This window comes from Rhododendron vialii, chromosome 9a (genome assembly GCF_030253575.1).
Source record: "Rhododendron vialii isolate Sample 1 chromosome 9a, ASM3025357v1".
NCBI lineage: Eukaryota > Viridiplantae > Streptophyta > Magnoliopsida > Ericales > Ericaceae > Rhododendron > Rhododendron vialii.
Window position 1 is genome coordinate 1,636,346 of NC_080565.1, and position 14,126 is coordinate 1,650,471.

General features: G+C 37.7%; 1 protein-coding gene across 2 annotated transcripts; it reads right to left on the reverse strand.

The window, feature by feature from the left end:
- Positions 1-1,099: 1,099 nt before the first annotated feature.
- LOC131300697 (stearoyl-[acyl-carrier-protein] 9-desaturase, chloroplastic-like) lies at positions 1,100-5,931 on the reverse strand. Of its 2 annotated transcripts, none has more exons than XM_058326652.1 (4): positions 5,662-5,931; positions 4,510-5,014; positions 2,802-3,375; positions 1,100-1,302 (listed from the first exon to the last, which is right to left on the reverse strand). In XM_058326652.1, the coding sequence occupies exons 1-3, from the start codon at positions 5,907-5,909 to the stop codon at positions 2,815-2,817; spliced, it is 1,314 nt and encodes a 437-aa protein (XP_058182635.1). In that variant the 5' UTR covers positions 5,910-5,931; the 3' UTR covers positions 1,100-1,302; positions 2,802-2,814. The 2 variants fall into 2 exon arrangements, with proteins under 2 accessions (XP_058182635.1, XP_058182636.1); XM_058326653.1 differs by having other exon boundaries at positions 2,785-3,375.
- Positions 5,932-14,126: the final 8,195 nt, after the last annotated feature.

Genomic DNA, 14,126 nt, shown 5'->3' on the forward strand with positions numbered 1-14,126 from the left:
TTGCAGAAAACCACACAGAGACAAACGCGTTTGGCTCCATTTCGGGTCCCGAAAAAATCTAGAAAAATATCCATAAATTTTTGAATATTATCTTATGGGGCCCTGTAAAAAATCAGGTCCAGCGGATATCGTTAAGTATTACTTTTGGATTCGTAGGGTCAAAAATTTATGGATATTTTTCTAGATTTTTTCGGGACCCGAAATGGAACCAAACGCGTTTGTCTCTGCGTGGTTCTCTGCAAATTGTCTTTGCGGATAGAAGGACTGTTCAAACAATAATCTCAAGGGTTGGTCTGATAGTCATTGCATGATACTTATTGGAATACTTTCTTCTAATTAAGGTTTGACTATTTGAGATTCGCAACCTTTCAGGTTTCATCAACTATTATGAGCCAATTCATATGGAATTTTTTTTCTCAGATTTTACATCAGCCTCTTATTGATGGACAATGAGATTAATTTCTAAAATATGCGTAAACTGATCCAGACAAAAATAAATTAATGAATAGTTTTACGAAACATGGAATGTTTGTTGGGCCGACTCTAAGGATAACTTATGACTCATCATGTCATGGCATATGGTTGGCCAATGACTCATGACTTATTATGACACATGTTTCAGATGTTCCGATTCCATGATCTTATAAATTTATTGAATTATTTTGTTGGCTATGTGGCACCAGAACCAGACAATTGGTGGAGGGTTCATTTGGGGAAATTGTTTGTCATAGGCCAAGTGTCAGTTGGATGCTTCCTGGAAAAGAGTTTAATTGATTATAAATTTATTGAATTATATTATATCTGTAATTCACAAAACATAAATTAAATTTAACAAAACATAATTAAAATCCAATTTTAATGATTCGGTGAAAAACAACTTTATTAAAATGCATAAATAAATTTACAAACAATTGTCCTCCTTGATTTCTTTGATCACAAGTACCAAAGTATTTACAAGAGAACAAAATTAAAGTAGAAAATTGAGTAGGGTTTTTTTTCCCCGTAGCTTTCCTCCCTCCTTTTAAAGAGGTAAGAAGAAGGCTTCTTTGATCCAACTCATAGTTGACTAAATTAATGGAGATAGATGTAACGCTCTCAATTTTGGTAACGTTAAATAAACATTTTTTTATTGAAAATCTAAATAGGGTCTGGCTCATTATTAGAGCATAATTCTTACAATAGTACATTTATTCAACAAAGGGACGGAAACTAGGGTTCCTATCTACTATTCCACTTGCTCTTCCATCCTACCCAGCTTCTCGGCTTCGAAAGCCTCCAAAGTGTAGAACTCATCCTGCTCCTCTACAAAGTCAGGCACATTATACCAGCGTCACCCTCAGTATAATATATATGTCAAAGTTACAACAGTAACACCGTGAGCTACAAAACCTCAGAAGAATAATCTCATACCGCTAACCCATAATTATAAACAAAAGGACATAGAAGTAGTATATTAGCTCATGTAAATTCAGCGATTTCTAAAATAACACATGCATATTCAACAACTTTCAGATAAGCAGTCAACAATAACACATGCACATTCACTATTCAACTGGCATCAGTGTCTGTGTAATCAGAGTTTCTCATACGCAACATTTTCGTAGACCGCGTCATCATTTTCACTTTTCAAATCAATATTTCAAAAATCATTTGTGTACACCCAACCTCGGTTTCGCCGTTTCGGGCTCCCGCGTATTCTTACAATGATTCTGCCGTCCCGGATTTCTATTGACACATAATTTGTATTGACTCCTCTCCGCAGATAACCAAGCCACATTGACCAAACTCCATTGCGGATGCTCTAAACTGTTAATTAATTCAATATTGACCAAGTCCTCATCCTCTTTGGCAGAAGGGACAAGGCTGCCATGTGTCCTATTTGACCAAGTCCTCATCCTCTTCGGCTTTATCTTGCCGAAATAAATTAATTAATTCAAACATTATTTAACTAATCACGTAATTAATTTAGAACGGCCCAAATATGGCCCAAACAGACTTAGATTTGTTAAGCTTATATAGCTAGCCGCCTTCCTTCTGAGTCAGGATCAAACTCTAATTTTGACTATGAAAAAGTACGAGATGTATTTTCTCCATCTATTTTTAAGTGTCTTGTTTCATAATTTTAATTTATTAAAAAAATATAATCATTACACATTTTATATTAACTTTTATCTTCACTTTTCCTACTTACCCTCTATAAAGATATTGTCATCCATGTGTCCTATTTGACCAAGTCCTCATCCTCTTCGGCTATGTTCGTTTCTAAGTTTTGTTTTGATTTTGTTTTGTTTTTCAATTATTACTCTACTTCTTTTTTCAATCATTATCCTATTTCTTCAATTATTACTTTTTCATCTATCTCTATCTCTCTCAAATCATTATCTCTATTTTCAATCATTACCCTATTTCTCTCTCTACCCACTACCAAAACTAAACTAAACTAAACTCTCAACCAAACAAAGCCAATCAATTATACTTTTATTCACTAACTTTTCAAAATGGAATATACTTTTAGAAGTAAAATGGAAAATATACCAACTTTTATCTACTAACTTTACAAAATGAATACTTATTAAAGAACAGCCTAAAATGGAATATTGAATTCTAAAAAAGGGACGGAGGAAGTAGTATTTGAATGAAGTTTCTTGTCTGGAACTCCAGAATAGAAATTTCCCCCCACGTGTTGGAGTGCCTTTCGAAATAGGGGCTAGCCATTCTTTTCTCGCATAAGTTTTGACGTACCTGCGAGAGTCTCCATAACACAAATCTTACAAAAAAATTCACCTGTTTTAAAAATTCACCTGCAGTAGACCCTCAGAGCTTCACTTGTTTATCGAAGATCCAGCTAAACGGAACATAACGTGCTTCTTTTGCCCTGCCTTGAGACCTTTCCTCCAGCCGCCTAATTCTCTGAGGCAACCCACAAACATAATTCTGGGCTTTTCGTCCCTCCAAAGAAAGCCCAGTTATGCCCTCCACCTTCCACCTCCCAACCAAAAACTCCAATATATCAGCGTAGTCCTTGGCGGTGTAAACTCCAAGCCTCTGAGCCACGGACGAGAAATGGTCAAACAGATTGTCATCGCGACCATCATACATCAAGTGGGCTGGCATAGTTATTTTCTTCCTCATCATGTCGGCTAGAGCCAGCATGGTTGCATCCGGGTCGATCTCAAAGAGCTTTTCGACTATCTTGGTGTAAGCGGTCTCGTGGCGCTTCTCATCAGAGGCAATGGTCCCGCAAATTTGAGCCAACTTCGAGTCTCCGTACTCTTTGGCATGCCGTGCTGTGTTCCCGTGAGAGATAAAAGTTGCTCGTTCTTGGAACGACGTGTAGATGAAACCGAGGTAGGGACTGTTTTCGGTTCTAGGATCCTGAAACAAGAAAGAGAAGGCCGTCCACCAGTAAAAATCAGAGGTTAGGACACGCTTATGCCGGATTAGAACTCGGAGTCCAAATATATTGTTGTTCTTCTACAATTAAAATCAGGAATTAAGTTTGACAATATAGTTGGAGAGTGTTATAGCTTAACTTGACTGAGCAAAAAGAACTGTTCCTCTCAATTAGAATAGTAGGGAAAACCCTGCTTTCAAGAACTTAGCTGAGTTTGGATTTGGATTTGAAATTTTTTTAAAAAAATAATAGGGGTAATAGGTGAAGAGAGATAGAGTGAGAAATGTTGAAAGTAGAGGAAATCTAAGAAGAATTTAAGGGTATTTTTTGAAAAATACTTTTTGAAAAGCAAAGAGAACAAGACATTTTAAATGTCTGTTTCTTCCCGTCGATGTAAGAAGACGCTACAACTAGGTAATGTTTCGCAATGTAATTCTGATGTAGAACACACGAAGACCTAATTTCAAGATCAGCTGGACCGTGTCAAGCCTTTGAAGCCCAAACGATGTTTAGTTTCCGATTATCCGATTTGGCAAAATTCGGACAAGCTCGGAATAGGCAACTTGGTGGGCTGACATATTTTCGCGATTCGGTCATTTCACACCACCCTAAGACGTGGCTAATGGTGTTTTTTAGCCTAATTCCTTCGTTTAGGCATTCAATTTACGTTTTTGCTGTTTTAGAAAAATTTTGATTCATTAATAACTTTTAAACCGTAATTCCTTATTAGTTGGTTCTTTTGGGGGAAAGTCCTGTTTTTCTTCCCGTTTTTAATTTTAGAAAAAGCCCCAAATTTTGGGACTTTTTATTTTCCGACTTTATTTTTAGGATTTCTAAGGTTTCGGGCCTATTAAAGGGTTGTAATCTAATGTTTGCCTCACATTTTCATCAATAATATTACAAACTTTGTCTTTCCTCTTGTGGATTCAAGAAATTGCTCGAAGCTAGGAGTTTCCATCTCGTTTGGATTAGTACGTTAACTAATCTCAATCTTGTGAATTTCGCTATGTCAAATTCAAATATTGACCAAAGCCTAATCGCTAAGTTGACATAGACAAAAGAAAAAAAAAAAAGACAAGAAACAGCTGAAAAATTATTGGAAGCATGCATCTTACCATTCCTGACCCAATCAGATACTGAATTGTCTTCTCAATTTGCCTCATGTCTACTCGTCCACATAGGTAGAGGTACTTATTGAGAAGATCGCCATGCCTGTTTTCTTCAGCAGTCCATCCCTTCGTCCACACTGCCCAAGAAGTGAGGCTCGCCGCTGTCTCGTCCCTCGTACCATCTCCGCTATTTAGCATTGTTTGGTAAGTAGGAAGTGCTTCTTCTGTGATCATGTCTCCAACCAAAACAACGAAGTAATCGTCTGGAACCTCCTTTGCCCTTTCCCTTAATTCCATGACTTGATCATGAAATCCATCGGAAGCAGGATCGGGTAGGAAATCCTGCGGTTGCCAGCATTTCTCCACCGGCTTTAAATGAACCAAGATGTTCTGCTCGGCCCAATCCTCCAGGTTTTTAAAGATCTCTATCTTTTCGGGTGGCATTGAGTGAGTTACTTGAACATGAACCTCGCGAAGAGGGCTGAAAGGCTTCTTGAGACTCTCAACCTCTCTAAATAAGAGAGAAACGGAATTAAATGCTCTGTTTGGGTACAAGGCAAGGCCAAGACAATGGATCCATGATCATGAAGCACATAAGCACAGTTTTACTTTTTTATGTTTGTAAAAAGAGAGAGACAGAGAGAGGGAGAGGGAGCTAGAGAGACGTGGAGAGATCTGACATGGAGAAAACATTATTCTACGCTCATGGAGCACGGTCATGTGGTTTTTAAACTTATTTTCCATCACACGTATGTTTCTCAGTACATATAACGGAAACACTGCTAGTGCGCATCGAACACGAGACAAAAAAAAATTAAACTATTTTTTTATCAACTAGTGTTGTGCCCATTTGATATACAAAGTTGAAAGAAACACCAATGTGATTTTTTTTATCCCGTGCTTAGAATGGGCACAATACTAGTATATATATTGAGGAAATCTTGTTTACAGAGCAGCTGTAAACAAGTATTTTTATTTTCAATCTGGGTCGTCCAATACCGTAACGGACGGCTGATATCACTGAGCTCTATAAAGAGCCGCTTTGCAGCGGCTTGGTATAGAAGTATATCATATATATATATATATATATATATATATATATATATATATATATATATATATATATATATATTCAAATGAGGTGAGAAAAAAACTAACGTGGAGCCGGAGCTGAGGGTGGAGGCCCTCAGAAACTTTGGAGATTGGAGATTTGGCTTTGGGGGAAGAGCAAAGGAAGGGTACTTGTGGGAATATTTCAAGGCGATGGGATTGAGGTTCAGAGCCATTTTCCTTTCTTTCTTCTTTCTTGTTGCTCGAGAGGTTTTCTTCACTGGGAGAATGGAGAAATTAATAGAGAAGAGGAGGAGTTCTTTGTTGTTACTATATAGTGTATGAAGTGGGGTCATTATGTGTGAGAGTTTTGGAATAGGAAAGGGAGTGCAATTTTGTTCACCTTCTTCAAAAGAGGGTGAATGTTGCTGCCTCTTTTATTGGTTAAAATGATGCAGGTCTCTCACCACTGCAATACATTTTTTCATGACTTTACTTTGTGATGAGATTCACACGATTTCAACAAATAAAAAGAAATTAATGTAATGTTCACCCTCTTTTAAAGAGGGTATTGGAATTGAAGTTGGGCTCCAAGCCATAGATAATTGAGTTGGTTGTTTCGGTGAAATAACAGGGGGTGTTTACTGGTTGCATAGTTATTATAGTTGGGTAAACTTAATCTATGCAAATGTGTATTTTTTTCTTTTAAAAGTATCCAAATCTTCAAAAGTATCAATCAATACTTTATATTTTTTTTGTTAGAGGGGGTCCGGGGGGCATGGGAGAATGATAAGCATTCAATAATACATATTCTTGGTGTTTTAGTCCTTAGCTTGTCGTATTTATGTTTATAAAGTTAGTATTTTCTTTGGAAAAAATGATGGCTTAGAACTTGTTTTGATAATTAATACTCACCAAAGATATGCTGAGAACATTTGTTAATGCTGAAAATGTCATTGGCATATATTAATTATCAAAACATGTCCATGGCCATTATTTCCCCCTTTTTTGTTATTGCATGTATGGTATGTTTTTAGTGTTTTCAAGTAAATCGTGTGAATAAGACGTATTTTGACGCTATGTATGGCCTGAGTGCGTCCAAGTACCCAAGAAACTAAGGAAGACCCTGTCGGTCCCTTAAAATTTGTCTAAGTATGAAAAAATGACTTTTCGAAAAAGTATCAATTTTCGTGATAAAAAATGGCGGTAATTGATCCTTGAATGTTTCTAAGAGTAACTGCAAATTTGCTAGGTTTTATTTGAATAGAAATGTCATGTTTTGAGCCATTACTTTTAGAGAAAAATGTGCAGTTTTTTGTTTTACACAAAAAGCTGGAGGTCAACATTTTGATTGAATTGAAATCTCAATTTTTTTGGCAATGCCGTTGGATCCAAATGGGGAGTATTTCCTTATTTTCATTAAATAAATTGAAGTAAAGAAAAGTTAAAAGAAATGTTTAAAATGCAGTCTTTACTTAAGTTTAGGGAATGAAAATAATATACTGCGAAAGCTATTGGAAGCTATGCAGCTAAAGATCTGACTTTAACAAGGCGGTATTGATACAGCCTTTTGGTTAAGGGAATGAAAATAAAATGCTATGAAAGCTGCTGGAAGCTGTAGAGCTAACGATCTGACTTTAAGTAAGACGGTATCGATACAGCCTTCTGATTGTATCGATACCATTTAGCAACCATGAAGATAGTGATCTTAACTTTATGGTATCGATACAACTTTTTTGGTTGTATTGATACCAAGACGTTACGGTGGCCAAGAGCCCTTTTGCTAAGTTGCTCGGTATCTATACAACCAAAAACATCGATACCCCCTTTTGGTTGTGTCGATACCAAGGTGTGTTTAAGTGTTAGTTTTTGAGCTGTTTTTGAGAGAGAAAGCCATGAGTATAAATAATATTTTCTCTCTCCTTAGATGAGATCTAGATTGCCTTAGATTTGTTTCTTTTTGCTTAAGTTTTCTCCATTGTTGTTCTTCATGCTTTCTTAGTTAATTTTTGTAGAACCATCTTAGTTAATTGTTTTTTTTTTTTTTTGATAAGTGCACAAAATTTTATTAGGCTCAAACCAAGAAACAAAGTATAAGGGATAGAATCCCCTTACAAGAAACAACAAAATAGGCAGCCATACGTAACAGCTCTAAACAAGAAAACAAAATCAAAGAACACCCTATAAAAAAAAAACTATACAGATTGCATGATCCTATGAGGCAAGCTCCATATCTCACAAATACTCCGATTTTGCAAGGATTGTTTTACATTCCTTCTGGAGCTAAGGAAAGCACGAATCCCATTGGCTATATCTGTTGCCACCTGAGTATGATCCTTCATTTTTGCACAGAAAATACGAGAGTTTCTTTCCTGCCAAAGACCATAAACAGTAGCTGCCAATGTACTCTTCAAACTAACAAATCTGAAAGTATCCCAAGATACATTGCCCTGCAACCAATCAAGGACATCTCCCATATTATTAGGAATGCCAGCCACTCTATTCTTTGACACCAAGTACTGCCAAACACGTGTAGAATATGAACAATCAAAGAACAAGTGATGATGTGATTCCTCCTCATCCTGGCAGAGGCAGCAAAGAGCATCCAAAGCCATACCCCAGTTTCTCAATCTGTCCTTAGTTAATTGTTGTTTGTTAACTTCTCATTTATTAAAGTTGTACCTATGCTCTAGATCTTACTTAATATCAAGTTTATTTTCAGTTTTGTTGGTTAAATATGTTTGTCATTTTTAGCTTTGTTCTTAACCTTTTAAGCATGAGTGAGTAGTTAATTAGGCTTGGTCAATGGGCAATTCCTACCCTCGAGACTTGGTTGGTTAAGTGGTTTATCTTGCCTTTTGAGCTTAAAGCCGGTTCGTAGATGGATTGAGAATCTCTTATTTTCGTTCAAAGCGTGTAGTTGTTAACTTCTTTGATCATGCGTCAGCAAGTTTATCTTGCCACGTGCGATGCTTAGAACCTTGGCACTTCGGGTGTTTGATTAAATGTCTAAATGAATTTTGATCCATTTCCGGACTCCATTTTGTGAATTGCTATTGATTTTAATGTCCAACCTTCCGAGTGAGATCGCGCGGTCGTGACTCTCACTTGAGTTATAAAAGAGAACCATTAGCCGGCCAAGTCGCAGGTCGGTTGATCGCCAAGACCTTACCGCTCGTTAATATATTTAAAACTCATTTTTAATTTCCACCTTCTACAAGAAAAATCAAGTTGGCCGTCTAAACGCCGAAATGCTTACATCTACAATCTAAACAAGCTGCTATATTGGAATTTCTCTATGGGTACGATTCCAGTTTTCCAGATTATTATGCTATTGACGTTCTAACGTCCCTACGCTCAGGGCATTCCGTTCTTCGAGTGCTAAGCAGAGAGGGAGGGAGAGAGATAGAATGGGGAGTTGAATATGGAGAAAAAATCATTCTGTACTTCTAGGATATTGTCACGTGGTGCCCAATTCTATTTTCCACCACACATATCTCTTTTAATGCAAAGAATAGACCAATACTAATGTGCATCGAAACAGTATGTAAAATGTGCATGTTAATTAAAATTATTCTACAACTACACCCATGCCAAATACACACCCACACACAAGTGTGTAGTGTGCGCGCAGTGTATAAAATGGGTGTGGTAGTAGAATAATGGTGTGAATTATTGTCCTGATGACAATAAATTAATCGAAAGGCAGATGATAAGCATATTATTGCTTTTTTTAAACTTAGTATTGCATCATGACTTTGAGATTATCACTTATCCCTAATGATTAATGTTTTTGGAGCAATTGAGCAAGGTTAGATTATCATTAATCAAAAATTCTAAAACGGTATATGTGAAATTTTAAAGATAATTTGGAAAGATATACAAAAGCCTTTCAGAGTTTATTTTTTCAATTATTTAAATTTATCCTTTCATGATCAGCTTATCTGTGACTAGAATTTTAATTTTAGGCATAACATGTCGATTTTATTACTAGTTTTTACCCTTTTAAGAAAACCTCTCAAATAGAAGATAACCTTGGATAACTCTCACAAGTTTTTTTTTTTTTTTATCGGTTTTTTTTTTCATTATCATAACGCTAAAAATGAAGTCTTTACAATAGGAAAAGATACATATGTTGTATGTGTTTGCTATGTTAAGGTACTATCAGCAGAAGTTGAACACGAGACTTTCGAATTAACGGATGGTCATTACAAATCTTAATTGATAAGCTACGCAGAAGCCTCCTATCCCTATCTTAATAGAAAAGAGAAGTCGCCTTATCATCAGTGGAGTTGGCGTAAGTTTTCATTCCTTCTACCCAGATTCCTCGAAAACAACGTTTCGACTTACAATTGTTGAGCATATAGCTAGCCTTAAGAGAAGATCAAACTAGTTTTAGCGGAAGATCAATTGTGGATGACAACCGTACCCACGCTGGGCATATTCCAACCAAAGCCATACAAATGGCTCTGGAAATCCAGTAGGACACTTGACAAATACAAACCTTTAACCGTCGAGCATATGAATATTTTCACCAGCATTACTTGGCATATACACAAACGTTTCACTCGACTGGCTTTGATCAAAAAAATTCCATATTGAATAGACGGCCGGTAGTTCATAATTCATAGCCATAATTGGCTTGAACTCATACTCCATAGTTAAGTTTTTCACCATTCTCAACCAATACAAGTACTGGAGCGGGGAGAGATCATTTTCTACTTCGACCATCCGTGGTCTAAATTGACAAAACTCTAGTCGAATGATTATTTTCATGAGACTCGACTTGCTTTGAGTTTCGAACTTACAATTGTTGAGCATATAGCTAGCCTTCCTTCTGAGAGAAGATCAAACTAGTTTTAGCGGAAGATCAATTGTGGATGACAACCGTACCCACACTGGGCATATTCCAACCAAAGCCATACAAATGGCTCTGGAAATCCAGTAGGACACTTGACAAATACAAACCTTTAACCGTCGAGCATATGAATATTTTCACCAGCATTACTTGGCATATACACAAACGCTTCACTCGACTGGCTTTGATCAAAAAAATTCCATATTAAATAGACGGCCGGTAGTTCATAATTCACAGCCATAATTGGCTTGAACTCATACTCCATAGTTAAGTTTTTCACCATTCTCAACCAATACAAGTACTGGAGCGGGGAGAGATCATTTTCTACTTTGACCATCCGTGGTCTAAATTGACAAAACTCTAGTCGAATGAATATTTTCATGAGACTCGACTTGCTTTGAGTTTCGAACTTTCGAACCATTTAAATTTTATAGTTGCCGGCTCTTCAAAAAAATGAATTTTTGCAAACCCCAACTCCCCCCCCCCCCCCCCCCCCCCCGCAAATTCAATATCCAAAAGAGGGCAATGGATATTAGGCCATCATCGTAATTAAAACCACCAAACAACCACCCAAATTCAATAGTGGATGCATGGTGGCAGTGGATTGGAAGCAAAAGTACCAAGTACAACATCCTTGTAGTGGATCCGAAGCAAAAGTACTCAGACCCTTGTGGATCGGAAGCAAAAGTACCCAAGCCAAGGCAGTGGGTCGGAAGCAGAAGTCGTACTGAGTACAGCATGCTTGTAGAAGATAGTATCGACGGGTCTTATTACAGATGGAGTGGCCTTACAATGCTCAACTACCACAATTAATGGAGGTAATGTTCATCTTTGCTTGTTTCTCTTTTGCGGCCATTATTCACAGATTGCTCCAATGAATGGTCAATTAACCTTCACAACGTACCACCGATTAGTGATCCGAGAACTGCCCCAATAATGGCTTCTTCAACACTATAAATCCTTTTGAACTCTTTTTTGTTTTTCTCTTTTCGACAGCACACATTTTTTTAGTCTGTCATAGCTGGCAACATCCGAGCAGCAAAAGCAGAGTTAGCAAAAGCAGAGTTCAGAAGAGAGGTGCTAGGGACACATCAGGTATAGCACATCTCAGCCACACCCTTCTCACATACAGGTGGGGCCAGTTTCAGTAGGCCCCACTTATATGTGAGAGGGGTGTGGCTGAGGTGTGCCACACCTGATGTGCCTCTAGCACTTTTGTTACCAGAATAGTAAGGCAAAAAGGAGCACAGTCACGAACGAAAGCAAACTAGATCCACCTTGAGGCCCTTACTTTCACTTTAGTAGGCAAATATATTAGGGCCTTTTCAGCAACTTTCCTTCTGGATTGGCAACCCCAAAACATCTCTTAGCCCTCCCAAAGCTAAGAAGTTGAAAAGAGTGAAAACATAGCAAATCCTTCACAGAGAGGAAAATCGACACCTGATATAAAGGAACCATCCATTTCCGTAAATTGTTCAAGCCTTACATGCAAGGCTTTCATTTTAGCATTTGCCAGCACTTCCAATTTAGAAATGCTTGCCCTCCTTCTAGCGCCAAAAATTATTTACCAATATTTTTCTTTTCCGGAGCACCTGATAGAGAAAAAAAACAAAGGCAACAACGAAATAAAAAGGGTGATGCGGCTTGTCTCCAAAGGCGAACATGTGGTTCCTTGTCATATCTCAGGACTTCATCGGATGTGAAATGGCAGTCATGTCAAATGTAAAAAAAATTTGATCGGCAAAAGATGAAATTTTATTAAAAACAAGGAAAGGGGAAGGGAATCAAACAAAAAGTTGGATGATCCATCATGAGGGCAAAGCCCAAACTTCCCAAAGGTCTACAAGGGTCCAAAACAAATAAAACGATAAAGCTCAACCCTACACCCAAAAAAAAACAGATGAAAGCCCAAACACCATACTCGGTCCACCCAAGGACCGGCCACCCAAACCCTATCCACTTCAATTTCCACCACCGCACAAACCACCAAAAAATCAGTCTCGCCGTTAAGCCAAGCCGGCCTCTCCCAGAATGTAGAGACCGGCAGTAAAAACCGGCCTACGACAATAAAAATCAAAGCAATCAAGGCACAGGGAGGCAAATCACTACCAATTTTAGCAAGCCCCAAATGAACCCCAACACGAACACGATCTCCACCAATGATTACCAGCAACAGCAATAACCTAGAAGGACGAACTGTTGGCCCTGCACCCGAATGAGAGCTCGGAGTGGCCGCCAATCGGACTTCAGCACACAAAACGACTAGAGCAACCCAGCCACGGGGGCCACACCACCTTATGATAAGTGCCAAAATATACATATTTTGGTCCTCCAATCTACATTTATTAGTCCTTTATTTTTGTTAACTGATTTTTATTATGTGTTTTTATGTTTATAGGTTGTTCGAGCTCGGTTTCCAATAATTTGAGGAAAAAGAAGAATTTAAAGAAGTTCTGGATCAAAATGCAAAGTCCTTCAAAGTTGAATGACTAATGTCTTATAATGTAAAGCTCAAGGGGCTTTTATGTTATTAGGGTTTAAAACCCTACTCCTCCAATATATAAAGTCAGCCTACGACCTTTAGAAGAGTCTTCGGCAGCTTTTGGAAAAAAAGTTACGGACAGAAGAATACAGGACCGAAGGCTGCTGTTGCCGAGATCAAGTGGAACGGGCGACGACAGTTTGTGGGAATAATTACTTTACAGTTTCAGATTAAGTTCGTTTATTCAGAGTATTTTCTCTTCTTTAAGTTATTTTATGTTTTGCTTAATTATTCGCACTTCGGTATTTCGTTTTAATTTATGTTTTTTTATAAAAGTTGTTGTTTAACTTAGATCTTTTGTTTATTTTTTATCTCGCATAATAGAAGCATGTTCCGAACTAGGGTTTCTTTAATTTTATGTGCAATGATTATTGGGTAGTCGTATAGGTAGGGTTGCGGGATGATTAGCACGCTGTGACCAGTTCGGGCACTGCTCCTATTTTCAAACAGTAAAGAAAAGGCAATTTTAGGTTAGTAAAGAACATTCGTTAAACGAACCCAGGCATTGTCGGAGCCCATGTAAACGGGAGAATGGGGGACCAAAACTTATTCTCCGCTGCGCATGGGTAAACGGCGACCATAAAGGTTCGCATCTCTCGGGGTATCTTTTTCTCTCTAAAATCAAACGTTTTTAAGGACACTGAATGAAGCAGGTTAATCCGGACTGGTTGCGAATGCTATGAACCCTACGACCGTACCTTGCTTTTTAATTATTTTTAAAAGAATAGTTATATCTTAGTTTTAGTTAATCTCAATCAAACGACAAGGGGTGGCTACCTAAGAGCCCATTTAAATTATAATAACCCGAATTTTTAGTCAGCACACATCACCGTCTCTGTGGATTCGACTCCGGTCTTACCGGATATTGTGCTACGTCGGTCTCCGCCCTACGCTTGGGGCAACCCATTAATTTAGGACTCGGAATCGGTCAAGCATTTTTGGCGCCGTTGCCGGGGACGGTAACGTGTGTTAAGAATTCGGGTAGTTATTTTTTTTTTTTTATCTGTTTTCTTTTTAGTTCTTTATTTTATTTATTTATTTTTTAAAATTGTTGAAAAAAAAATGGCCGATTTTGCAAAGTGCTATGGAGGTTATACAAAACAATTTGATTGTTCAGTATCACTTCCTATATTTTATGGTTTGGCCTCAGAAAATCCTTTTTCGCATATTGCT